Source organism: Enoplosus armatus, chromosome 9, assembly GCF_043641665.1.
Source record: "Enoplosus armatus isolate fEnoArm2 chromosome 9, fEnoArm2.hap1, whole genome shotgun sequence".
NCBI lineage: Eukaryota > Metazoa > Chordata > Actinopteri > Centrarchiformes > Enoplosidae > Enoplosus > Enoplosus armatus.
The window spans coordinates 10,341,152-10,368,822 of NC_092188.1; the positions used below are offsets into that span (position 1 = coordinate 10,341,152).

General features: G+C 45.5%; 1 protein-coding gene across 1 annotated transcript; it reads right to left on the reverse strand.

The window, feature by feature from the left end:
* Positions 1–27,671, reverse strand: LOC139290130 (glutamate receptor ionotropic, NMDA 2D). Its single transcript, XM_070911823.1, has 16 exons — positions 27,384–27,671; positions 26,838–27,044; positions 25,484–25,750; positions 21,827–22,155; positions 20,507–20,621; positions 15,278–15,483; positions 14,528–14,696; positions 13,028–13,181; positions 12,436–12,561; positions 11,302–11,531; positions 10,789–10,949; positions 8,615–8,684; positions 8,396–8,513; positions 4,113–4,348; positions 2,646–3,213; positions 1–2,537 (listed from the first exon to the last, which is right to left on the reverse strand). Exons 1-16 carry the CDS (start codon positions 27,669–27,671, stop codon positions 1–3), a joined length of 5,781 nt encoding a protein of 1,926 aa, XP_070767924.1.

A 27,671-nucleotide genomic window follows, 5' to 3' on the forward strand; every position in this document is an offset into this window, starting at 1 on the left:
TCATACCTCGCTCTCCAGGCTGGAGAAGTGGGCCGACCCTCGGCGTGAGCAAAGGCTCTTGGCTTTGAGTGGCAGGTGGGGGGAGTAGAACCTCCGTGGCTGTGGCACCGAGCGCAGTCTCTGATACTGGAGTTTGGCACTGGCCGAAGCCTGAGCCTGGCCCTGGCCTACCATCCCTACCCCTGCTGGTGGTGAGACAGAGGATGAGGAGGGCGGAGGCGGGATGGGCATCGGGAGGGAGGTGGGAGACATGGATGGTTGCTGGGGTGGCGACGGTGAGGGCTGTGGTGGATGGTCTATGGGTTGTGTGCTGAGGCTGAGGTTAGATTGGCTGCCTGATTTGGCCTGACTGGGATCTGGTTTGGGGGGCAGAGGCTTGGGGCGAGAACCCCCGCTGAAGCTGTGGCAGTGGGGGAGAAGCTCTTCCTGGCTATGGGAAAGCGCCGTGGCTCCTCTCTTGGAGTGGGAGGTGTGTGAGCGGCTGTGGGGGTGTGGGTAAGGATGGGGTTGGGGGTAAAGGCTACAGGAACACATGGTGGCCCGTCCCGCTTCTTCCCCTCTGTCCCTAGCTCGCCCCTTGCTCTTCCCACCTCCACTCTTCCACTTTTTCTCTCCCTTCACAGGGATCTTGTCCATAGACCAGTATCTTCTAGGAGGAGGGAAGGCTGCGGGGGGCGGAGGCCACTGCGAGCCGAGCCCTCCACTCCCCCCCCCTGATCCCCAACCTACTCCTGGCCCTGAGCCCCAGAAATCAGCACCAATCCATCCCTCTGCCCGAGTTCCTAGTAAGGAATCATCCCGACTGTTGATACTGCCCCCTTTCTCTCTGGAGGGGTAGGTACCAAAGAACCAGCCCCCTCCGCCTATGCCCCCTATTCCAGCGCTGCTTCCCCCTGCACCTCCTTCCCAGTATCTTTCAAAACGTCCAAACTCCCCTGATGAGCCCTCATCTGAATAACTGTCCTCTGCCCTGGCCCTGTCCCTCTCTGACTCAGATACTGCCCCCCGACCTGCTCTCCTTCCCCTCTCCTCCACCCGGTCCCTCACTCTCTCCCTCTCTTCCTCTTCCTCATCATCATCATCATCATCCTCATCATCCTCAGAGTCCCACTCATGGAAGGACAGCCCTTCTCTTGTCTGTGCTTTCTCTTTTTCATAATGCATTAACAAAGGACGCCTCTCTCCGAGCCTACCACTGTCCTCTCTTTCCATCCCTCCACTTCTTCTCCGCTTGGAGGACGGAAGGAGTGGGTGGAGGGATGTTGGAGGAGTATTAGAATCATCTCCTCTTCCATTTACCCAAAATTTGACTGATGCAGGGAGTTTGTTGAGGTTAGGGTAGCGCTTATTGGGGGTATGATGTCTGGAATGAGGGCGTGAGGATTTGGGACGCCTCTCCCTGCTTCTACTGCTGTCTTCCTGTTCCCTGTCGTTGCCCTCGTCTCCTCCTTCTCTCCTACTTCTCTCCCTCTCTCCTTCCCATGAATCCCGCCCCTTCTCCCCAAATGTGCTCCGGTACTGGGCAGAGAAGGAAGAGTAGTCTTGTATTCCTCCTTCCCTCTCTCCTTCTGCCTCTCCTTCCCTCTCTGGCTCTACATCTCCCTCCTCTGGCTCAGAGCGCCTTCCCCCAGTTGATTTCTTCCTTTTCTTTGTCTTCAGGGCCTTCTTCTTCTTCTTTTTCACCTTTCGCCGCTTCCTTTCTCTCTCTCGCTCTCTTTCCCTTTCTTCCCTCTTTTTCCTCTTTTTGTTCTTTTTCTTTTTCTTCTTCTCTTTCTCCTTCTCTTTTCTCCTCTTCTTCTCCCTTTTTTGCCTCTCAGCATCTCCACCCGCTCCACTCCTCTCTCTCTCACTCCAGCTCGCCCACCACTCTTGGAGCTGAGACAGTTGGCTTCCCCCTCTCTCCCTCTCCCGTTCCCTTTCTCTGTCACCCCAGGATGTGCGTGGTTTCCTGGGGGGTATGGGTGGTGGCAGGCGCCCGTGGCTGAAGGAACGAGGCCGGATGATTGAGCGTTCCCTCTCCCTCCCTCTGCCAAGGAGGAGGCTTGACTCTTCCGTTAGCTCCTCATCATCATCATCATCCTCTCCATCTAATCCTCCAGTCCTGTCTCGTGTGCTCCTGGAGGAGCTGTAAGAGTAGGTGGGAGAGGTGGAGCGAGAAGATGAGGCAGATGAGGACGTGGATGTGGATGAGGTGGTCGACGAAGAGGATGAAGACGTATAGTGCAAGGAAGCAGAAGGAGAAGGAGGGGTATAAGAGGGGCTGAGGGGAACTGGCACAGGAAGTGAGAGCGGGGGAGAGAGGGGGCGTGCCCTCCTCCCTCCTCCCTCCCTCACTCCATCACGTGCTCCTCCCCTCCGCCCCAGGGGCAGAATGTTCTCGTATAGTGGCCCTCCAGGCTCTTTGGGCTTCTTGGGCCTGCGCTTTCTCCAAAAGGATGAGGGGAGAGGGGGAGAGGGGTGTGGCAGCGGGGGTGTAGGAGGCAGAGGGGCCTGACTCTTAGAAGGCAGTCTGGGAGTGCCCAGAGGTTTAACGACCCCTTTCCCCTGACCTCCGCTGCCACCTCCCACCACCCTCTTCCCCACCCCGTGGTCCATGCCCTTCTCTGAGTAGAAGGCCACACTAGCTGGAGGGGGTTGGGGGTGGCCCCTGGGCATAGTCTTGGGGGTCTGGGACCCTGCTTGCTGCTCCATGCAGGGCCCCAGTCCCTCAGGGTCAATGGGACCATAGTATCTCTTATAACCATCAAGTCCCCCACCCCCTCCAGCAGTTGAAGCCCAGTTAGATGGGACTTTCTGAGCAAAGGGTCCCATGTCAGTGATGGCCCCCCTTACAGCCATTGGGTTGGTGGCTGTAGCAGATTTGGGCAGCCTCCAGCGATCCACCACAGCCAGTCTGCGGTCTGGCCGAGGTAGGAAAGTGGAGCAAGGGAGGGGTGCACCGGCAATGGGGGTGTTGGAGGGACCCAGTGCTGTCCCAGAATGCACCACGGTGGGAGGAGAGCCCGGTAGAGGTGTTTTGTAGACGGGCTGCGGTTGCTGCTGTTGCGGTGGTTGCTGCTGTTGCGCCATGACAATGGCTGGGTTTGTCATAGACGTTGAGACAACATGTGGCTGGGACGGGACTGTAATCATTGCAGTGTGGTGATGAGTAGGCAAAGATTTAGCTCCACCTGGCGCTGTTTCATCCTCAAAGCTACAGCAGCTATACATGCCCTGAGAAAAAGAGAGCACAAATCAGAAACACAGAATCAGAGATTATTCGCAGAGTAACATGAAATGAAATAGAATGAACAGTATTTCCTGAAATGAAAAATGAAATTAATAAAATTTTGCTTTAGAAACAAAGGTGCAGCATAGATGTGTACAGATGCAGATATCATGCTACACACAAAATAAATTGTATAACTGTACATGTACAAGAGAGATAGAGAGAGGGAGAGAGAAAAGAGGGCAGTGGATGAGAATAGAAATCATAAAACAGCAATCCAAATAAGTCCCAGTAATCAAAATAAATGCAAGATTGCTATTTTTCAGATAAAAATCCATTCCTATTTACAGTGCAATAGTGCATTGTTTGGTTAATGAAATTGCATACACAAATGCATAAATTACAACCACAATGGTGAAAAGGGACAAATTGTTATCAGTGAAGCGACAATAATCACATGCATATGGTGTGGGCTGGTTCTGTCAAGGTCACTGTCAAAGGAACAGGATATCCAGGGTGTGAGCAGAATTGAATTTCAATTAATCTCCCGAATTGACTGAGTGGAATTGAATTGACCTCGGACCTCACACTTTCTAACACTCACACTCAGTAACAGATAAGGGCACACACAGGCGGGAACACACATGCTGACACATGTGTGTGCATACGGTTACATGCACAGCATTTTGGTTTCAATCATGTTGTCCTGTTGTAGTGTAATGTAGCTTTAGTGCACTAAATTGTAGGACTTCTCCATGGTTGCCACAAAGAGGGGTTTTATTGGGATAAAAGTTAAAACATTAGCAGTGGACATAAAATTTTGAGGCGCTGAAACACTTTTCAGTAAGAAATTTAGTGTGCTAGTGCAGAAAAACATTGCACACACAGAAACAAAAGCACTTACCCTGCTGATTGCCAGGAGAAAGTCCAATTTGCCAGAACTGGTGGCCATGCAGTGGCGCAGCTTCCAGTAGACCAAGTGTTCCCAGGCAAACACCAGCAGACTGAGGCCCATAGCCACCAGTAGCATGTAGAAGACCCCAGCCATGTTGTCAATATCCAGTTTACTGCTCATCACCTCAATTTTGTCATTATGGCAGATACCAGACAGCCAGAGGCGCTCCAGCATTTCAATCTCATCTGGAAATGGGACAGGTGGGGGGCAAGGATGAGGAAAAGAGGCAGGAAAAGGGAAGCGGACAAGGTTAAAATGGGGAAAAGTAGAGAGGAGGAAAGAAAAGAGAGAAAATGGAGGGAGGATAAGAAGAGGATTGAAATGCACAACAAAAAAGATAGATAGATAGATAGATAGATAGATAGATAGATAGATAGATAGATAGATAGATAGATAGAAGGGCCAATAGATAGTGACAAGGGACACACAAGGAGACAGAAAGGCTAAAAGCTATAAGCACTAAAGTACAGGTCTACAGTATTGCTCAGTTTGCCCATTATCCAAGGTGACTCCTCAAGGTCAAAGGTCACTAATACCAAAAGCAGCACTGTGTCCAAAGTAACAAAGAGAGAGGGGACTGAGACAGAGAGAGTCCAAAACAATGAAGTAGCACTGAGAAGTAAAATGGCACAGACAACCTAATCTCAACACTGTAACCCAGAGTAAATGAGGAGGAGGGGAATGGGAGACGAGGAGCCACAGTCAGGTGCTTGGATAGGTTGAACAAGCATGGAAGAGAGGGAGAAAGATAATGAGAGAGTTGGGAAGAATATTTTGCAAAGAGAGAGAGGAAGCGGCATTCTTTCTCCGTCCACGAGCGCGTCAGGGGAAATGAGACAGACACAGAGACAGAGAGAGTTAGAGGGAGCTGGAACAAGGGAAGCAGAGATGGAGGACGAGAGGCTGAGATTGTGTCATTATGACAAACAGCGGGAACACTCCTCAGCTTGAAGAGGATGAGAGGAGAGAAAAAGAGGGGGAAAATGTGAAGAGAGAGAAAAGCGATAGGAAGGGACAGAGACACAGGCAGAGGGAGAAGATCATAATCATTTAATTGTGCTGGAGGGATGGTCCGAATCTCCATCAAGGTGGTAAGCTCAGGGGGATTCAAGATTCCCATCTGTTAACCTACCAGGAACCAGGCAAGACCGCTTTACCCACTACCCTGCCTTTTCATTTATGATCTCTCTGGCCTAATGAATCCGAGCTGCCCTGCTAAACCTGCGATTGGCTGCGGGGGTTGCTGGTGTAACCATAGTGATGGACAGCCAGAAGATGCAGCATATGATTCATGATGGAATTAAAGAGGTGTATTCTCCAACAGAACTGGTAATGAGAGCAGGATGAGCAGCACTGCAATAACCGGGTCTGAAGGTTGCTACTGTCTCTGAACTATTTCAAGTCAAACGGCTAAAGCTGGGTTTAAAAGCTGACAAGTCACGCATCCACTCACAACACTGCACTGCTCTGCGAAAAACTCCAGCTCTAGCATTTTCATTTGTGCCATCATTAGCCGTGCTTGCATAGCTTAGATGAAGCCGACTCAGTCATCTGTGTGATCTGGCTAATGTGTCTCCTGTAGAACATCATTAGCCAATCAGCCGTGGCCTCAAGCTACAGCAACAGATGGACACAGTGCTACTACAGCCCACTGGCAGACTCAGGTAACAACTCCCCATCTCAGATTCATACAGACATACATTCCAAGACACAAAGGTCTGCTTTTAACTCCGGAGTATAGCCCCATTGAAGAGGATTTATCGGTGTCATTGACCTTCAGTAGCAGCTGTGTGTCCAAACTGGAGCCTGATGTGAAAACAGCAAGTGTCTTAGTGTCGGGTACAGATAAACAGGTAGTCTCATGTCTGTCCTCCACTTCACAAGCCCCAGTCGAATCCTTTCTCTAAGCTCTAAGTCTCATCTCCTGGCTTTCCTGCCATTTGACTTCCAGTGATTCATCTTTGGCTTCTCCCTCTTTTACAATCCGCCTCTTCCTCCCTCCCGTAGACCTTTGTGATGGCAGTTGTCTCTACCTCTCAGTCGCAGCCAGCTCAGGCCTGCCAAATCTGACAGGTGTGTCAAATCCACACTCCACCTCTGTCGTTCCTGGCAGGTCAGGTCAGGTAGAGCTGGCACGCTGCAAACACAGAGCTGGCATGCACCACAAAGACATTATTTAATAAAGAAAACTGTATTTGTGTGTCTTCATGTGTGTGTGTGTGCATATGTAAATGTGCTAGTGCCTATGTGCATGTTCGCATTCTGCAGTGTGCCAGAAGTGGCATAATGCCAGACATGTCCTGAGACGCTGAGCTCCACAGTTGTTGAGCAGTAAACCATGACCCGTACAATCCCGTGCTTTTATCACAACATGACAAACCTCTCGGCATTCATTGCAAGACTTCTGAAAAAAAAAACACCCTGCCAGCCAAGAGCTGCAAATCCAGCTTCTCACATTTTTTTTAATATCTACTCACTGAATAATATATTCTTGGAATCAAAATCCTGATACTATGCAAAAAATAGAAGTGGATCTGATAAGAGTGGAAAAATGAAATATTGCTACTCAGCAGTTTTGCCTTTATCAGAAACAAGTTGTAGTGAGATCAATGGACCATCTCTTAAAGCCGTGGTATGAATCACCAGAGGCAGCAACAAGGAGAACAATACACTCACAGGGTTGACAAAGCAGTGGCGGACTTCTCTAGTGCCCCTCTATCCTCTAATGCAGTTGTAAAATGATATGACTCAACACGACATGGCACAATAATGATGTAACACTCTGACATGATTTAGCCCAGCTGAAGGTGTGATGCTGAGTCCTTGAGCCGCAGGGCGATTGTTGAGATGCAGCCTTTGAGGGCACGCTGAATGTGAGTCCCCCCTCCTCCTTCCCTCCACATCCAAACAAACTAATCCTCTTCCTTAGTAATCCACTCCAACAATGCCAGCCTACAACTACAACCCTCAGCATTCAACACCACCCAGTAACTAGATCCATCCTGGGTACACAGCTGATGTTAAGGGCTTTTGCTACACAGAAGAGAAGCAAGGACAAGGGCAAATACCAAGAATTAAAAGAAACAACAGACATAGCATGTCAAGGCTGTCTGGGCTCTCTGTTTTTCATGCACACACGCATCCTTTTCCAGGTCCAACTATTCAGCTCCAGACGCCAGTCTTATTTAATAGATCTTGGCACCAAATTGGCATTATCAGTGTGTAAGCAGCTAAAGTGTCTGCGTGCCAGAAACAGCTAAAGGGCTTTGTCCGCCACGCCATAAGCAAAGCTGATTTAAAACACGAGGAAAAGCCAAACAAGCAGCATCCGATTGAGACAATAAATGTGTGTGGCGGACTGTGTAAAATGACAATCAAGCATTAGTGTACTGACAACTATTGCTAAAAACAGCTTCTCTCTGTTAAACAAGGAACCATCCTCCAGTGGATTAATCCCAGACAGTGTGCAGCAGACAAACAGCATACTAATAATGCTCTCATAGCTATCAATTATTCAATTATCTGATCTGTTTTCTATATCTTTTTTTGCTTCAGTGCACCCTTTCCACACCTCATGTTCCAGGTGTTTTCAGCTGTTTCTCTTTGGTTACTTTTTCCTCACACTTCCTCACTCTCTGTGTCAGTCTCAGCTAATCTGTAATGAGTATAAATCTGTCACCACACAAGTTGTGATGATCCTTTTTTTACAACATTGACTCACACAAGTAAATCCTTTTTTTCTTTTACCAGCCCGAGCGGGAAAAAGGGGACAGAGAGAGTGAAAGTCAGATAGATTGAGAGGAGTGAAAACGGGGAGGGGCATGTGCACTTTCACCAACAGAATCAAGTCATTTCAGCAATGCTTGAAACGAACAAAATTATATTCCTCTTGTTTCCACCTCCCCTTTTCTTTCCCCTCCTGTCTTGCAGCCAATAAAGAGGCCAACAAACCTCTTAACCATCGCCATCAGCCCTCTCCTACACACTATTATTCCCTCTGTCACAATCAAAACACCTTACGGCCATTGCTCTCTTCACACCTTATACCCCCGCCCCAACCACTACTCAACATCCACTCATTCATCTACCCCCTGTGTCCTCCATCCACCCCCCACCCTCGTGCTACTCTGTCGCTCGTTTCTCTCTCCTGTCATTTTACCCATAACCTTCCCTTTGCCCCTCCATTGTCCTAATTATTTTCCTCTCTACCCTCCCCTCCCCACGGTTCTTACCATCTCCCACCAGCTGCAGCAGGGCCAGGTCAAGAGGACGTTTCCAGCGTGAGTTTTTGTGCAGGGCGATACCGTAGCCTGTGGTGGCAAAAACCTTCCCCGAGCCTATGGTCATCACCTTGGCAAGAGGACAATGTGCAGATATTAAAAAAACTGACCAAGAGGCAAAAATGTATATGTAGTTCGTGAGCAAAAGTGCCTGTGTGGGTTAGTCCTTACCTTACAACCTTCGTCCTTCCTGGCCATATAGTTCAATACTGCAGCATCATAAATAAAAGCATCCAGTTTCCTGTAAAGGGATCAAGGGAGAATTCATTCATCATTTAATGGGAGAGAGGGAGCAGAGGGATGGAGAGGCTGGCTGAGGCAGGGGAGGAAGTATAAAGGTGGATCTCTGCGATGTACCTGGGAAGAGAGTTGGGGTGCAAAAATATATGGCAGACAGGCGCACAGAATGATAGAGAGGGCATGAAAAGTTAAATCATAACAAGAAGAGGGAGGAAGGGTGGAATAGTAAAGCAGGCTTGGCGGAAAGAGTGAAAACACAAGGAGAATAAAATAAGGCAGAGATCAGGGAAAGATGTGTGAGTAAGAGGGAGCGGGGAAGGTGGTGGAAGAGGCGGAGGGGGAGGAGGAGGAGGAGGAAGGGGATTTATACGGTGCGAAGAGCGCAGTGACAGGGAGAGAGAGAGAGCGGGGGGAAAGATTTACACACTTCAGGAGGAAAAGACATGGGATAGAGCCAGAGAGTGATGAGGATTATAAAGTTTAAATACAGACACACCGAGAAGGCACACTGGGAAGGAGAAAGAATGGACCAAAAAAGAGAAGGAGAAAAGAGAGGAATGGTAAGATAAAAGGGCAGATGAGGAGTGACAGGAAGGGAAAGATAAGCACCGAGGAAAAGAAAAGACAGCAGGAGAAAAGCAAAAGTTTTTCATTTTTGTGCATGTTAACACTGAGTTATAATTGTGGTGTCAAGGCAATGGGGAGGGAGAGACGATGACAGAGGCTTAGGATAAAGTAAACTGGGATTATCCAACACATGACGGGTGATAGAGATTCTACTAGAAACTGAAGAGGGAAATGCTGCATGCACTGTGTGGGTGGGTGGAGATAGCGGTGAAGGTGGAGAGAGAGAGAGAGTAAAGGTGAGAGAATCTGTGGAAAGCAGGAAGTGTGACAAAAGATGTGAAATGTTAGTCAGAGTGGAAAAGAATGCCACTGTGTATGATGGTGCTAGTGCAGAAATGAAAAAAGCCTGGCAGCAGGTATGACTCCACCAAAAGCAAAATAATATAATAACTGTGCATATTAGGAGGATTTTCATTAGATGGTTTGATGTAATTACTGGAAATAGGTTTTGTAGAATGGACCTCGTGGTGAGGTTGTATTGTCAACTGCAGTTTCAAAGGTAAAGAATGGACTTTCAATCTCAACATTTAAGCAAACCTACTGTAGACAAGAAATCCTCTAAGTGCTAACATCTACAACTCAATAACAACAACAATGACAACATTATCTTCTCTAGGGAGATTGTGTGATACAGTCGCTCCAAAACAGCTACTGAATGGACTTTGTGGTGAGACTGTATTGCCAACCAACACTGAGATCTGATTGCAATAGGGCCAGAGTTTTTAGTTTCATCATGTTTCATCAGAAGACAAAAATTCTTCTTTTGACCATTTAGTGGCGCTACATTTACTTGCACCTTATCTGACGGCAGTAGATGGGGATGTTCTAGGAGAAATATAACATTTTAGTAGCCAATGCTGTCGTTAAGTCTAACCATGACAAGATTTAATAATTTATTTGACTGTAGTTTCATCACCACCTTTCATCAACATGCACAGCGACCTAAGGAGTCAACTATTTCCAAAAAAAAACATTGAAATTATGCAGATTTATTGTTGGAAGGCAACAAGTTGAGTTGACTTTTATTTATCTATAAACAGATTTTTGTTTTGGTTAAATTCATTAAGCATAATAAGAATAAAAAAAGCATGCAAGCATTTTGCATCCTTCATCATCCTTCGAAGGTCTATTCTGTTGTGTAAATTGGGTCTTTTTAAATGTTTTCTTTTCAAACGTTGAAATCTGTACTTTATCATTTGTTACATGAGCATCTTGGTTGTTGTTGTGTCTTGTAAGCCTATAGGGGCAAAATGGTTTTATGTCTCAAGCAAACAGCAATATAGTTTTATATTTGCTTGAGGAAAAGTTTGAACAATTTTAACAATTTCATAGATTTAACAAACAATAATTTGCAAAGCATGCATGAATGGAATTTCAGGTACTGGAAAATAAAAAGTAAGATGTGGAGAAAGACAAAGACGTTGTAGGATTAATGTAAATATGAGGGAACGAACAAACTCATGATGTAGCAGACAGACCCGGTCTTGAGGTTCATTATGGCGTCCTCCACTCCTCTCTGGTTGTATTTGCCCATGTACTGGTGCATGTCTGGGTAGTTGGAGCGGATGTTTTTTTCTGTGCTCCCGTTGGGCACCGTGCCAAACTTCAGAGGTGGGTATTGCTCCTCAGGATGCTGAAACTAGCGGAGCAAAGGGAGGCGAGGGAGGGAGACGGAAGGGGCATAAGACACACCAGGCTGTGCACCAATCTGTCTGACCTATTTCTGTCCACTTTCCAGACTAACTTACAACACTCCATGCACAGTCAAACCTTTGAAAAAAGGGCAGCCTGTGGACTTAAAGTAGTATTTAGAATTCTTTTAAGTATTCAAGAACTGTGGTAATTGAGTTAGGTTAAATGAGATTTTGTTCATTTCTAAATTCCTGTGCTTTAATCAATTTAACATTCAAATGCATGGGATTTGGCCCACTCTAAGACTTTAATTCTCCTTCTGCTTTCCCTACTTAATCAGTATTCAAGTGATGAGGTACCTTCTTGTCCGAGAGGCCTGACACTGTGTCAATGTACTCCTCCTGGATCATGAAGGCAGCCAGGTTAGCAGTGTAGGAGGCCAGAAAGATGACAGCAAAGAAGGCCCAGATCAGCACCATGATCTTGCTGGTGGTTCCTCTGGGGTTCTCCACTGGCACAGAATTATTGAAGACAATAGCCCACAAAAGCCATACAGACTTTCCTATAGTGAAAGTAGACCCTCCAGCTTCTGGCCAAAATGATGACGAGGGAAAAAGAGAGACAGAGAGAGAAAAGGACAAGGATTTTTGAGCGTAATGACCGTAATGGTCATAAAATGAACTTTTTTCTAGACAGCAATCCAGCCAGTACACGGCACAATAGTGTATTCAGTGGCGTCTGACTGCAGATGAAGCGGCCGATTCAAATTAAACTTCCCTGAGTGATCTGTAAAATGGGTTTACTACATATGAAAATACCTAGCAGGCTTTTTGACACCAAAGCTCATAACGCGGTGACTATACATTTCAAGGATGGCAGCTTTCATTTCAGCTGCTACGTGATCTTACAAATAATTAAACCACATGGTGAAAATCACCATTCAAAGGGCTCAAACACTCCTGCCTTTATACGACAGGAGTAAAGGAGGAAGGAAGGAGAGAGACAGCAGTGAATGAGAGGGATAGATGGGAGGATGACAGAGAGGTAAAATTATGTAGAGCACAGCAATCATGCAGTAAAAGAGGCGAGTCGGGTTGGGTATTGGACCGAGGCATCAGGCATACTGAATATCACAGGGGTACAAACTATGCTGTTGAATAATAAATGGCTGCTTCAATATCGAGAATACTTGGATGCAGTTCAACATACTGTAAGTATAACTTCCTCTTCACCACACTCACAGTTAAGGATTCAGGGCAGCACATTCAAAATGTACCGATGGACATTTTGAATGTGACAACTGACCAATCAGACAGCAAGAAAACAAATTCAATAGAAACAAAAAAAAAGTTCATTATCATACAAAAAAAATCATTTTGACTTTGAAATCTTTTAACCCCATTCCATGAGTGAGTTTGTCCATTTGACTCGTGCGGCAACAGCGATCCATCCATCAGACTGGGAAAGACAAACAGCTTAGATCCATCACTCACTCTTGCCAGTCTCGAGACTGCGGTTGTAGCCCACAGGGCTGAAGAACTCAAAAATGAAGACCGTCACAGCCACCACGGTCAGGCACATGACGAACATCATCACCCACACCGCTGGACTGTAGGGCTCTTTGAAGGGAAACAAAACAAGAAGAATTAAATAAACATAAGGGCTTATTAAATTGTTTTGTACTGCATTATTAAATTATCATTAGTATCATATTAGTATTGTCAATAGAAGGCACAAGAAACATTATGTACTATATACACATAGAGATGAGCCTTGTATACAGTGAAAATAGAAACCACTGGAGCAAACATATTCTCCAGAAGTCCATAAACACTGTTTCTCTTTTTTACAATCATCTCAAAGCAGTCTATAGGCCAATAACACTGTTCTCCCGCTGGAGCCCTGAGTCTGCTGACAGAGTGAAACTATAAGTTGGGAAGACATGAGCAGCTAAGAAAAAGTAACGGCTAATCTAGATGTAAGGACCAGCAGCCAAAGACTGAGGCTTTTTATGCAAACTCAACACTTTACAATTAGATTAGATTGTGTACATCAGCGAGCAGCCTCGCATAAACAGTCTCTTACCTAAGAAAGCGGATGGTGATACAGTTCCGTTGCTACGGGAGACCATTACACTGATCCCAGTCTCCACAAAAGGGACAGAAAAATCCACAACCTCTGACCTCTCCTCATTGATAGTCAGCGAGCCAATGGCCATGTCCGCTCGCTTGTATACCACCTAAAAGGGACAAGAATCGGTGGTAAGAGAGAAATCTAATTATGGGTAACTCCTGTCGTGCTTATAGACAGACAAAGCCAATCTTTTACAGTCAAGGTTACAAAGGTTTGTTTCCAGGTGAGATGGTGACATTTCTGCACCCTGACCCTGTGCACGCTTTCAAATTCAATCTGGTACAAATACTGAACACGTGTCTCCTGTGCATCTCTTTAGCATACACAATGAGCTAAGGCCCATCTCCTCCCTGCCACCATCTAGAAAAACCTGAAAACTGCTGTGTTGGCTGATTGTACAAGTGAAATGTTAATCTACATTAGACATGGCATATCCGCTCTTCAGAGCAAATCAGCAGAAAAATGAAGCGAAGCGGAAAGCAAGGCACCCTCCCCTCAACTCTGCCAAGTCTCTGGATTACCTGATCAAAGAATGGCAGGCTTTGGAACATCTGATCAAAAGACAGACATTAGTTTGAGAAAACAAAATTTGCTTGGCCTTTTGCATGTGAAAATAGATTCAACAGACAGCTCTGGCCGCGGCTCAAGTTATAAATGATAGAGCGGGAGAGCGCAGTGGAACTGTTTTGGAACCCGTGACAACTGCCGTTTGGCAATTTCCTTTGGGACAAAGATAGAAACAGCGGGGCGCTTCATTGAAACTGCGGCCCCCGTATCGATCACAGTAGCATGCCTGTCTGTTTGTGTGTGCCTGCTTTTTTTTTTTTTTCTGCCAGCATCTCTGTGTCTTTCTTGATAGGGAATCATGAACCTCAGCGAGTATTGCAAAGAAAATATCAAGGACTAATCGCAACTAGCCAGGGGGTGTCTGACAATGTGTGTATGCGTGTCTTTGTGCTTCTATGTGTTTGTGTGTACAAGGATGTGTCTCTGCAGATAAACATACTGTAGGGAAGTGTTTGCAGTAGAGTGTGTGTTCATATGTTAGCCATCATGCTTGTCCATCTAATTTGTGTAACTGTGCATTTTTTGCCCTCTAACACAGTGTATGTGTCTGACCATTTGTGTGTGTGTGTGTGTGTGTAATAAATGACAGCTGTCTGATTGCTGGCAGTGGTTAATTGGCCATAGCTCTCACAGCGATTAATGTGACACATAGCGTTTAACTGGTCACCCAGGACGCAGGAGCACAGGCTGAGGAATGCTACTATGCGGCTTGTTGACTGAAAATGCAACACAAAATATGCAGAGGCACAAATATAAACTCACACACACACACACTTTTCACACATACACAAGTGACACAGAAACGACATTGAGAACATATTGCTCACAAAGGCAGACAGGCAGAACCACAGGCACCCGCTCACACTCACATACACAAAGACTTGCCTCTCCAATCATGCCGTTCCAAACTCCATCAATTTTCTTCCCGTGTTTCCCATTGGTCACTAAGTAAAGGTCATAGGTGAAGCCGACAATCTTGGCCAATCTCTTGAGGATGTCAATACAGAAGCCCTTGCAGCACTGCTTCATGGGAGCCACACCCTCATGGATGGCACTGTGAAAGAGTCACAGGGCAGAAAAAATAAAGTTAAAGTGTCAAACAAAAAGCCTTAAAAACTGCATCCTGATTGGTGTGTCGCGCATTTCAACGTTGGATGAGTTACGAGAGGAAAGGAAAGAAAAGGAAAAGGAGCAAAACAGAAGAAAATGGTCACACAGAAGGAATATGGTGGCCAAGTCCTTAGTGACAGGTTTGATCGACCAGTGTAGAATAGGTGCTGTCATCCCTTCAGAAGCTGATGAACCATAAAGCTCCACTGTGGTCATATCTGATTCCAGACCCCTGAGTCATTCCACTGATCCTCTGGAGAGCAGTCTGTTATTGATTATGGCCAGGGAGTGAAGAGACCACAGTTTTGATAGGTGATTGATGTCTCCTCAATTGGATAGCATCATGAGAGCTTAGGAACTCCATTCTCAACACTGGTAAATATGGTGCAGAGGCTACTACTCTTTTTTCTTTTCATTTGATTTTTCTGATTATTATTTCCTTTCATTACAACTTGTGAAAATTGTAGTTCTGGGTGAAACATTATCATGTTTTTGAGGTTTATCTTAAATCCAAAGGATTCAAACCTGGCATTAAGAGGCCGTCTGCAGGGCACTGAGTCACGGATGCAGGTCCCAGATGCGGGGTCTGCCAGCTCCACAATGACAAATGGCCTTTCCTCCAGCGTGACAACGCGCAGGTGCTGGGCATCATCAGGTGGTTTAAGGAATGGCCCATAGCGGGACCAGGCTGGGTACCGAAGCCTCAGCACACCGTTCTCCCACCAGCCTACCTGGGGGAACAGACAAGAGAAACATTAGAGACAGGTGGAGTACACAAATCCACACATTTCTATCTACAATCAATATTTATCTTCTTGAAATAGATACCACCTTTGTTTATGGTGATAAACAAAACCAGGTAATCTCAACAACCCCATTAAAAACAAAGCAAGTACTAAAAAGACATAAGTCAACCCACATTCACCTTGTCTCAAGATATAGTAGAAATGTATTCTTTGTGTAATGAATAATACTTGCAATAATTACAGCAAATACTGCAATAACACGCAGACTGCGCGTGCACCTGCCGCGGCCTGCACAGCGGACTTGATTTAACGTTACAGCTAACATAGGTTTCAGTGAAGAAATAAGAGCCAAGCAAAGGGGGGAGAAAATATCAAAGGCCGCGAAAATACATTTGAAGACATAACAACTAAAGAAATTACGTTTTGACTGCCCCTTAAAGTTTGCGTAGGGATCGCTATGTGACCAAATCACGGACAACTGTATAGAGTGCTAAGGCCACAGATCGATGGGGGTTGGACATGACTAACGTTAGCCCCTTAAATGAAGATAAATCCTACCGAGTCCTGGTAATTCCAAGTTTTCTCATTTACGTTTTCTTGTAAGTTGGAGGTTGTGTGAACCCTGCAGCTTTACTCGAGGACGAGACTTGAGGAGTGCAGTGAGCAGTTACCGGAGCGAAGCTAGCTGCTGATGGTGAGTATGGCTAGGCTACTTGTTAAGTCTACTTTACACATTAAATGTAGTGCAGTGGTTTTGGAGTTGTTGGAAAGCATCATTGACAAAACTAGCTAATTCATAATGTAGCTAACCCATAACTGTCGCTGTTGAGTGCTGGAGTGTTTTCTATTGTGATTTATTAATTAGCTAATGTTGATAGTTGGTACCATTGCCTACAACCACTTTATGTTTGCAAACTCAAGCACTGTATCTATCAGATATTTTAAAATTAAATTCAAGAAAGCTTTACTTTGTCATGCACAACATTAATGCCTATACAACATAATACAGTCCCATAAAAATGCCCAGCAGTAATCATTGTTTTAGACTCCTTAATTTTGTACTGTGGTCACAAAATGAGTACAGAGATGAATGGACATCTTCCTGACAGTCTCACAAGTATAATAGGCTTCATAAAGGTTGTATTTACTGCAGGGGTATGGTACTGGATTGCATTATATTGTACAGGTTATTGTGCCCACTCGCTCTTTTTTTAGAGCCAGGCCAGGCCCTGAATATTCATTGTTATGTGGGTTGGGAGCAATTACCGGACACATTTGTGCATTTGCAAAGGCTACACTGATTGATGGGGTTACAGTGGTTATCCAGATATGTTTGAACTAGTCATTTACTCTAGTGTCAAATTGAGCAAAATAATAATAATTTACATATAATGGCTTTGAGTGGGATGAAAGCAGATAACTCACAGATTCATGCTTGCACAAAAAATGGCCTGAGGGAGCTCTGTTGACAGATATGGCAAGCAGACATCCTCATTTCTAACCTCTGGGCCACTGAATAGCCTGGAACCAAAGTTACAGTTTAATTTGACTTCGTTTGATTGAAGCATTTTTATGTGACAAGTTCTGGTCAAAATGCATTTCTAGAGGCGTTATTACACATTATAAAAGCACATGTGCAGAGGGTAGACCCATGGCTACAGATGTCATTTCAGTGTGATTTTTTAAAATCTGTTCGCAAATGATGCTGTGAGACCACATGGTTCTGTGTCCACTGTTGACCTGAAAATGTCTGTCAAGCATCCCTTTGGCTGTATCATTGTTTTCCCCTTCTTTTTGCATTGTTTATATGCACTCTGGATGTGTTGGAAGCTGGTGCCTGACATATTCAGACTTTCGAAAGCAGCACAAGGCAGAACCACACCCAAGAACATTCAGTGTAGAGTCTTTTTTTGTGAACCTTCCCCTTGCAGCATCACTTGACACATCTTGGCATGATCACCTGATAATAGTCTCGTCTAAGTGTAACTGAGGTGACACACAAAAGAAAGTGTACATACATACAGTATACTCATGCACACACATACAGAAATACATGAAGATATACAGTTAACACACACATACACACGTATATAAAGAAATACACATATATACAAACTCATGAATGTGAGTGCTTAAGCAGGCCAGTGGAGTAAAGTAAAGTTTGGCAGCTTCTTGCAGCCTGCCTGTCTGTGCAATGCAGGCGCTGGCAGAGAGAAGTGGAGGAGGTGGCAACAATGACAGTATTTCGACTGCACTTCGACCGCAGCTCCGCAACAGACATTCAATCAAAACACACTCAGGGAACACAGACAGGAAAGAGATAGAGCTTACAGGAGAACACACTACTCTATCAGACAAATACCCAGAAAAACGCACACACAAACGTCAGAAAAAGAACACCCAGAAAATACAGCTTCAGACTTTTCAAATTGCTGGATATTTTGACGCAGAGAAAGTATTCTGGCTAAAAAGTTTGAGGACTGGGAACCACTTCAAACTAAAACGTTATTCTTTAGTCACTGTGAGCAGTGTTAATAAACATTGATTAAATTCCAGTAATATCCTGGAACATCTAGCTCCCTGTGCCATATCTGTAGCTGAAACAAGCCTTGCTAATGCTGGACAACCTTCAGTACTAGTCTGCAGTGTTTCAGTAAGCTAAGCTGGGTGCTCCCGGGCTCTAGGTAATGGTGCAGTCATTGTAAAGAGAACATTAAATATTCAGAGAGAGCCAACAGCGTGGATGTGCATAATAGGCAGATACAGGCGTCTTATCCTCATTGTGGGTGTATGCAATAGGATTTATGCAAGAAGGGTGTAAGCATATGTGTGTAAGCATACAGTATGTGCCCTCATTTGTGTGCACACACATGTGGATGTCTGTGTGTAAGTTCTAAGCATGTGTGTGTGTGTGTGTGTGTGTGTGTGTGTGTATATGTGGGCGGGTTTCGTACCCTGGGTTTGCACAGAGTCGAAGGACCAGCGCAGGAGCTTCTAATTGAAAGGGATTTGAGGGATATGGCAGGAGTCAGCATGTTACGACACGCTGAGACTGGACTCTGGTGGGCTGTTAAAACCAGCAGGAGGCTGAGAACCACCAATGTGTGTATTTGTGCGTGTGTGTGTGTGTGTGTAAGCTTGTGTGGGTGCATCTGTATTTGTATTTGTGCGGTGTTTGTGATTATGTTCAGTTGCAGAGTGTATGTTCTGAGTGTGCTGTGTGTCTTTATGCATGTACAGTGTGGTGTTGAGGTGCAGGTGTGTAGTTGAGAAAATGAACATTGCTCTCTCCTCTGACACTGACAAGGGTAAAATCCCGGCGTATTAAAGGGAAAACATCTCCAACAGGTGACAAGGCTTCGTATTAAGGATTTCTGAACAAACCACAGCTTTATAGAATATGCATGACATGCCAGGGGAACTGGGGCTTGGTAGAGGTGCATGCAGTTATGTAGACAAGGCACTCAAACACACAAAACAATGGTGAGTCTACAACCAGATGGTAATGACACCCAGAAATCTGCAGCACTATTTAAATCTGCATTTCATTTCACAGCAAAAGACCTGAAGACACAGGCAGCAAGAGCAAATCAGATACTATTGATCAGAGCAACATCAGAACATTGATTTCAGCAAAATGACAAAGAATGAAATGTACGAGTAGATGTGTATGACTGCAGGGCTGCAACTAGTGATTATTTTCATTATCGATTATAGGAAAGGTCTCTCTAAATACAATTCTGTCATACCCATTATGTACATTTAAAGACTAAGTAATTCTTCCTCTCTATACTGGCTGTTAAGTATTGTATATAAATGAAAACCCACAGTCCTCATTCTGTGCAGAGATGTATTCCAAAATTCAGCCGAAGCTACAGTATATGAAGCTCCAACAGTCTGAGTTAGTCAAATCACGTGGGTTTCTTCCAAAGTTACACTTTTTGTGTTACTGTCCCTCTGCTGCATCTCAGCAAGTAAACACTGTTCAGGGAATCACAAAGAGGGAATTTTGTATTAAAAAGACTTTAGTTACTTCAGAGGATAATGTCTTGATTTGGATAACTGCTGAAGCCTCATATTAGCTTCACCTTAAAATTACTTATTATTACTCTGGATTTTGTCCTCCATCATTTACCACTGTTGTGGTAAATCTCACAACCAGTGAGGAGAGGAGATTACAGCAACCAATATGTCTTTAAAAGTACATGTGGGTTTGCATGTATTGAATAAAGACAGACTTGAAAACGTGAACTTATTCTTTAATGATGATGATTAATTTTTTTTTTTTTATTGATTAATTGATCCATCACAATTTCCCAGAGGCCCTGGTGACTTCCTGACATTACAAGCCTCGAGATATTCAATTTACAACGATGATCAAAAAAGCAAATCCTCACATTTTAGAAGCTGGAAACTGAGAATGTTTGTCATTTTGACTTTAACGAGTAATCAGTTATCAAAATTGTGATGATTAGATTTCTGTCAATTGACTTTCATCATTACAGCGCCATAAATGTGTGTGTGTGTGTGTGTGTGTGTGTGTGTGTGCGCTTTAACCAGGAAATAGCAGAGATACAGAAACTGAACAGGCACAGTAGGAGCACACAAAGCACGGTCAGATGGTCAGCAGCCAACTTCTCTGCTCTGCCTCGGGCACTGATAGCCATAGTGAACTTTACATGAGAATGAACGCATGTGACCTGACTATCCTCGCTGTCAGGTTTCTATTCTTATTTCAGACGCCATTGCAGTACGGATCTGCTCGTCTAGCTCACATGGACAAATTAAGATTCAAGAATGTTGCTCCAATCAGCACAAAACCTGCTCTGGGTTCAATTGCTAGGCGCTTTTGTCCTTGCAGTTGCTAACAGAGGACAAAATTACAGTTTCTCATGAAGCCCAAGATTCAAACAGTTTACGGAGACAACAATATACAATCAAGTGTGTCATCTTCTAAAGTGAGACTCAGAGCACGATTAGACATAAAGAACAGATGTCATGTCCTTACATCTTCCCATCCACGTCCAGGTGTCCAGGAAATTACATCCAGGAAGGGGTTGGCCAGGTAACCGTCACCATTGAAGGAGTAGTCTCGACCACCAAGCGTGATGTTGCTGAAATACCTGGATGGAGAAAAAAGTAGAAGGCAGACAGTAAGTGAATGACAGAAAACACATAGGCTACTTTTAGTAAATTAGCTAATTATTTTCTTTGAGGAAATGAAGAGAAAATTGAAATGTCGAGGCTGGTTTTGATGCAACAGTAAACCTGCTCTATTCTCTTCCCACTTGAAACTAAGTCACAGCACCTCTATGGTGACAGTGAGGGCTTGTCTGTTAATCAAATCTACAAACAAATGATCTGACACACAGAATTGTCAGGGCCTTTGAAGTCAAACAGCCGCTGCTCTCTGCATCGGCTGCAAGCAATATAGTTTGTCTGATAATCACACAGGGCAGACCTTCTAATTGTCTCCTCATGTCATCTTGCTGGCTTCAAAACACAAAACCTGAAAGCTTTTTTTGTTTTTTACATGACAGAAAGCCTCGTATGGTACAGCAGCTTGCAGTTACAGACAGTGAACAGCAGGTAGCAGTGCAAAAAATATGAAAATGAAAACATCTTCCTCTTCTGTTCTTAGACATAGTTTATAAACAAAGAAGGAAGAACCCATTAATCAATTCCCTTTAATTGTCATGCTGTTTGTGCAGTGCCTCATTTACAAAAATGACTACAAATAAACTAATTGATTACATGTTTGGCTCATTTCACACTGACCAAACTTAAGAGTAGTCTCTCTATTCAATATCATGTGGTGTGTATGTGGATCAAGAATGGCGTTAAAAATGAACCAACATGATAACCAAAACCACTTGGGCTACCTGTTAGAGTGTGCTGCTGCCTGTTTGCACAGCCTACGAGGAATATATTAAAGCCGGTTCATTAATATACATGAGACATGGTCCGCTTGCTACAGATGCTGGGGTAATTTTGCCAACTCACAACTACACGCACCAACAACATCTATTTTGCATGGATGATAGCCAGCTCCAAATTCAGATATCCCCTCTGTGCCTGCTCTCTAACACTGAATCTACCAACTCCACCCATACACCTTCCAGCTTATTCTGGCGTCGAACCAACTCATTTCATAGAATACACCTTAACCTGTCTCTGTTTCTTTTTCTTCCTATTTCTTCCTTTTTCACATATTTTGTCTGGAGCCTGCCAACTGCCTTATATTTACCCCCCCAACCTTGCATTTCTCTTCCTTCCCTCCTCACATTTCCCTTTAGAGCATTCCTCATTCCTCTTATCTCCCTCTCACCTCATCCTGCCCCGCAGTCTCTGGGTCTGATTGGCATCCGTCATGCAGTTGGTGACAAAGTTCGGCCCACCCGTGGTTCCATAATCCTTGCGCATTGCCACTGCCCCATGAGTCAGCACAGACACACCCCGAGCAATCCTCCGGCGAGGTTCGTCCCTCCAGCCCTGGGGCCGCACGGCAAACAGAGCCCGGGGCAGGTTCTCCATGCCCAAACCTGAGAGAGCTGGCCCCACAGCAAACCACATGTGCGAGGCTCCGGCCTGACCGGCGGCCCAGGCTGCTCGGAAGACCATCTCAGCCTCCTCCTGGGAGCAGTACAGCAAGCGTACCTGGAGGACAGTAGGAAGGCAGGGAGGGAACAGGGACGAGGGGAGACACACACACACATACACGCTAGTGAGATAAGGAGGGGACAGGGGAGACGTGGAGAGAGACAGAGGGTGGGAGAAGTAAGGGGAAAAGGAGAGAGCTGGAGCGGAGGTGCACCTGAATGGGAGGGGAGGAGGTTGGATAGAAAAGGCCATATCGAGAAAAAACAAGGATGCTGGGGAGGTAAGAGGAGAGATAGCTGTAAGCCGATGTGATAAGGTTCATGGGAGTCGAGCGTATGATTCAGAGAGAGAAGCAGACACACCAGAAAGAGGGAAGATTGCATGGCTGAATGTGATGTGCACTAACCAGGAGGTGCAGGAGGCAATGGGGGTCAGTGCTTAATGAGCTTGGGCCTGATGAAACAAGTTACAGTTATGAATAATGAAAACAGGAGTAAAACAAGAAGGGGGAAATGAAACAACTAAGTGTTAGAGCAGAGAAATAGAGAGGTAGAGGCAGGGGAGTAGGGGGGGTGGGGGGGTGGGGGGGGTTAAAGACCAAACACACCTGAGGGAAAACAAGGGGGAAGAGGTTAAACTCTGACATATGTTATTAAAAGCAGGGTGGAGAAAAGACCTGGAGACAACAGGAGATGGAGGGGGTGTGGGGTGGGCAAAATGAGCGGATGGAGGGAAGCAATCAGAGATGGGAAAACAGAAAAGTCATTCCTTGGAGAACGGGAAAGATGAGGGGGGATGGGGAAGAAAAGCAAAGGATGACATATTTTGGTGAAATCAGGGCCTGGAGAGATAAGAGATATTTGCGAAAGAAGGGGTGGGATGATGGAGTGAGGCTGGGGAGAAAGAGAGAAGAAAACATTAAAGGGAGAGAAATTCTACATAGAAAGACAGAGCAGTGACAGTGGATGAGCTCTCTGCTGCAAGTGCTGAGGTAAGGAGGGGTGATGAGGGAGAAGAGGGGGGTAGAAATTGACCAAAGGTTTAAGGGGTGAGAGGGGAAATGGAGAGAGAAGGAAGGGATCGACAAGAGGAAGATGGAGTTAAGCTGAGCAGTTAAAATGCTGACAAATACCGAAGAAGGAAAAAAAGAGTGAGAGCATTTAAAATAAAAGAAGTACATGAAAAATGACAGAGTGGCGAAAAGAGACAAAGGAGAGTCGAAGGACAAAAAAGAGGAAGACAACTCTTTCATGGGGGGGGTTCAGGGAAACAGACTGAAAGCACATTTTGAGAATTGCGCCTTCATTGAATTTTGAACTGTAATGGCTTGGCAAAACAATCCTGCCTGTATGCCAATAAACCTCCAGTGAATTAGGCAGGGAATGAGAGTGACAGAGGGGGAGGAGGAAGGAGGGAGAAAGAGGGCGACAGACAGAGAGGGAGACTGAATTAAGGAGGGAAGGAGAGAATCAGAGTTATAAACAGACACACACAATATCTAAAGACGGGAAATGGAGAAAGAGAGGAACATACAACAGAGAGAGAGAGAGAGCAGAAGAAATACTGACAAGGCAGAAGCTGGAAGAGGAATGGAACAAAAGAAAGACAGTGAGAGATCTGAATAGAAATTGACCCAGAGACCTGCATCAGGCCATCTACAATGTAGAGGACATTACCATATATGTGGCAGAGAGAGAGAGAGAGAGAGAGCATGTAATGCAAACATACACAGCATCACTAAGCAATCAAAAGCATTTATTAGCCCTGCAGTAGAGAAAAGCTAAAAGAAGGGGTTTTGTAGTGGAAAGCAAGAGTGTTAAAAAGCAAGCACTGCATATAGGCAACCCGCTGCAGGCAGTATGTTATATTAACAGTGACACTAGCACAGTGCAGTCTAAGGAATCCAATACACATGCACACACTTACAGACGCAAACGCACACAGTCACGCACACACACATGCAGAGCTGCAGTGGCCATGCTGGGACATTAGTGATGACATTGAGACCCAGACTCAACCGAGCCAACGGAGAGCAGAGTCTGTGGCCAGGAAGACATGCAGCAAGAGGGAATGGACGAACGGACTGAAGGAATGAAAGATAGCCATACAGAGATGGAGGTGAACAGGAAGGCAGCAGAGGAGAGTGAGCTTGTCTCTAGGCAAAGAAACGCAAGGGGGGGGGGGGGGGGGGTGTAAGCATAAGAACACGGAGATGAGTGAAAAATTGAACAGGAGGATCAAGGGGTCAAAGAGGAGGTTTAAGGGAGGATGACAGGGTAAAAAAAAAAGATAAAGATAGTGTGGAGGAAAAAAATATTTAAAAAAGTTAACAGGAGCAAGGGAAGTGAGAATGGAAGTTTGAAAGAAGTTAGGAAAGGAAGGGGAGAACGAGCAAGCCACTGGGGTAAGAGAGGGAGCATCCAGTATGAAGGATGAAACAAACCAGAGGTACAAGCCAAAACCACAAGTCATTCTGGTCATTCATGAATCAATGTGAATTTGAAATGTAGTTACACCATCAAAATACCAAAGAAAAGATTGATGCTATTAACAGAGAGAGAAGGTAGCTAAAATAAAGTTAAATTAAAATTAAATAAAGATAGACTGAAGAAATGGAAGAAATTAAGTTAGGTCTGGATCCAAATGGAATCATGAATTACATAAGGTGAGGTTCGGGTAAAGAATCTCCAGAGGTAAGGGTTTACAAGCCATGTTCATCTCCTTCAACAAGCAGCGGCCCGCCAGTGGGTCACATTACTAACTCAAGTTGTGCAGCAAAATATTGTTAAAACCTGCAGACCTTTAATTTAAATGCTAGTAGAGATCTCAGAGTTTCCAAACATACCAACTAAGCCGAGCTAAATGTTGGGGAAATGTGCGTAAACTACTGCACAAGACATCTTGAATATTCCCATTTGATGGAATGGTGCAGCCATGAATATTTCACTTTGTGTAAACATCATTTAAAGTATCTTCAGTGAAGAGCTGAAACAGGCTGACACAGTATATATGATATATGTGACTGCTGTTTTTTCCAACCTTTAAGCCACTTAAGGGGAAAGCTGTAAGTTAAGTGGTTAACTTCTTGAGCACTTTGCACATAACTCTTCGCACAATGCCATGCGACAACCAGCCAGCAAATCAGATTGACTCGTGGTTTTTGTTGTACCGTTGAACTCTTTATGTCTTGGCAGATGGGAGGGGAAGAGAAGAACAGAGGGATAGAGGAGAGAGGGGAGAGAGAGATGTGGAGGGACAGAGGGAGAGACGAAGAAGGAAGGAAAAAGCTGGGAAGCCACCTGTCAGAATGGGGGCCCCCAATGACACTCGCAGCACTTCCTCCCCTTTCCTCCCCCCTTTCCCCCCTCCCTCCCCCCTGTCTCACCTGCGCCTCGTTCTCCTTCAGCAGCCTGCGTGTGCGTGACCCCCCAGGGTCGTCGGTCACGTTCAGGATCACCACACTCTTCTTCTCCCAGCCGATGAACGAGCCGTCCGTCAGGCCCTCCACCACAGACAGGAAATCCTGGTAGCCATGGTGACGTGTGGACACCACGGAAAAGGCTGTCCAATCATACTCCTCCAGCACCTCAAAGATGACCTCTAATTGGAGGGCAGTAGAGGAGCTGAACTGGAGAAAGATGGAACCTGATTCCTGATTTGGGAAAGAGAGCAGCAGATTTGGTTTAATATCTCACTTTGGCTTGGTTTAATATCTCACTGTAAAATAACTGTAAGATTCATCCTCTGTAGTTGTACTGTGCCTAAACTGCAGCTACAATACAGTGAATAACTAACAGACAGCATTTTCACAACAAAGAACTACAACTCTCCGGACTGTTCCATCTTTATGCACAACATCGAGGCATCACGGGGCTTGAAGTTTTTATGGAGCAGCAGCACTCGTGCAGCCGCAGGGCTAAAACAGCTAGGATTGTTGCACAAATTCTCCTATGACGTCCAGAAGGGAGTGTTTCTGAAAAGTCTGTTCAGGGGATGGGAGGGGGATGAGAACTAGGCGAGGGTACATCTTCAAAGGAAGTTCATCAAAGTGCTACAATTTAATTCCTCAAGAGTAAATGGTTAAAACAGTTATTTGTAAGCACAAATGCAATGCTTTTTGTTTCTTGTTTGGTGGTGAAAAGCATGTGACACGAGTTTCTCTGGTGCATACACACTTGCACTCAAATGTACAGTACACACATACACACACACACACACACACACACTCATATTCACTCATACACACACCCATGTCTGCTCATTGCCTCCCTCCCAGGAACATCAGAGGCAGAGCGGCAGCCCCAGTTGGTGCCATTTACAGATCAAACACTGCAGAGTTTCAGCAGATCAGTGACCCTGACCTTCAACTTCCCCTCCGTCCCACCGGCACTTCCCCAAACCTTTTCTTCACAGAGAGGATGCGCGACATTGTGACATTGTAAGTTGTTATGGCAATATAAGCGGCTCTTCCTTTATACTCCCTTCATAGTGCTGTCAATCTGTACTGCTTCAGTATACAGCACACATCTAATTAACATTGTTCCATTCGCCAGTCGTCACATTTGGAGCTATACAATCACACGTCTGGGACATCTGCCCTCTTGTGTTCCTCTGATTTTCTCCTCTCTGTCTCTCACACACACACACACACACACACACACACACACACACACACACATACATAATCTGCAAACACTCTCTTCACTCTCCCACCCCAACCCCAACCTCCCTCCTCCTACCTGTGGCATCCTCCCCAGCCCCGCTCCCCCTCCTACAGCCACTATGGGCAGTCCTGTTTGCGCAGAGACAAACTCCAGCATGGGGGCCAAAGGACCCCAGGCCGTGCGAGGGGGCCTCTCCTCTTCATAAACCAGACCCTGCAGGGGCCGCGCCGCCAGCAGCTCACACAGCTGGGACAGCACAGTCTTAGGACTACTGTCGTTCACCTGGGAGATGATAGAAGGAATGAAGAAAGGGGGGGAAAGATAGAGAGGGTTAAAGACAGAGTGACAAATAGAGTTGACCAACTAGGTCAGTGTGCCTTGACTTTGTGTTATTCATATGGAAAGTGTCTGTAGTATGCATGACATGTCTGGCTCAATACAAGCTGTGGTCAAAGAGCAGAGCCAGACGCCCGCTCATTCAGCAGGGCCCACACAACGGCTGCAGTCTGCTGCTCATTCAGCTCAAATAATGGGAGTGAGTATGAATAATGGATGGTCATTGTTATTCCCTTCCTTCAAGTAAGGCTGAATGAGCAGTAGGTAGAGGAGACGGTGTCCAACCTGTAGCCAGATGACGTTAGCAGAGCCCCACTGGGTGACCACGCTCTCCCCCAGGGAGCCGTATACCCGGCCGAAGCCAGGGTAGAGCACCCTTCCCCCAGGCCCCGCCACCGCTGCCTCTGCCTGCACCGTAGCACCGGCGTGGATCACGGCGATGTTGAAGTTCATCATGGCCCCTGCATCACGCTCCCGCGGGCTGGGCCGGAGCAGGAGGTGGGGGGAGGCGTCCACCAGACCTGCCCACTCTGCCAGGACCAATAGGAGAGAGAGAGTAGGTATGGCGACCAT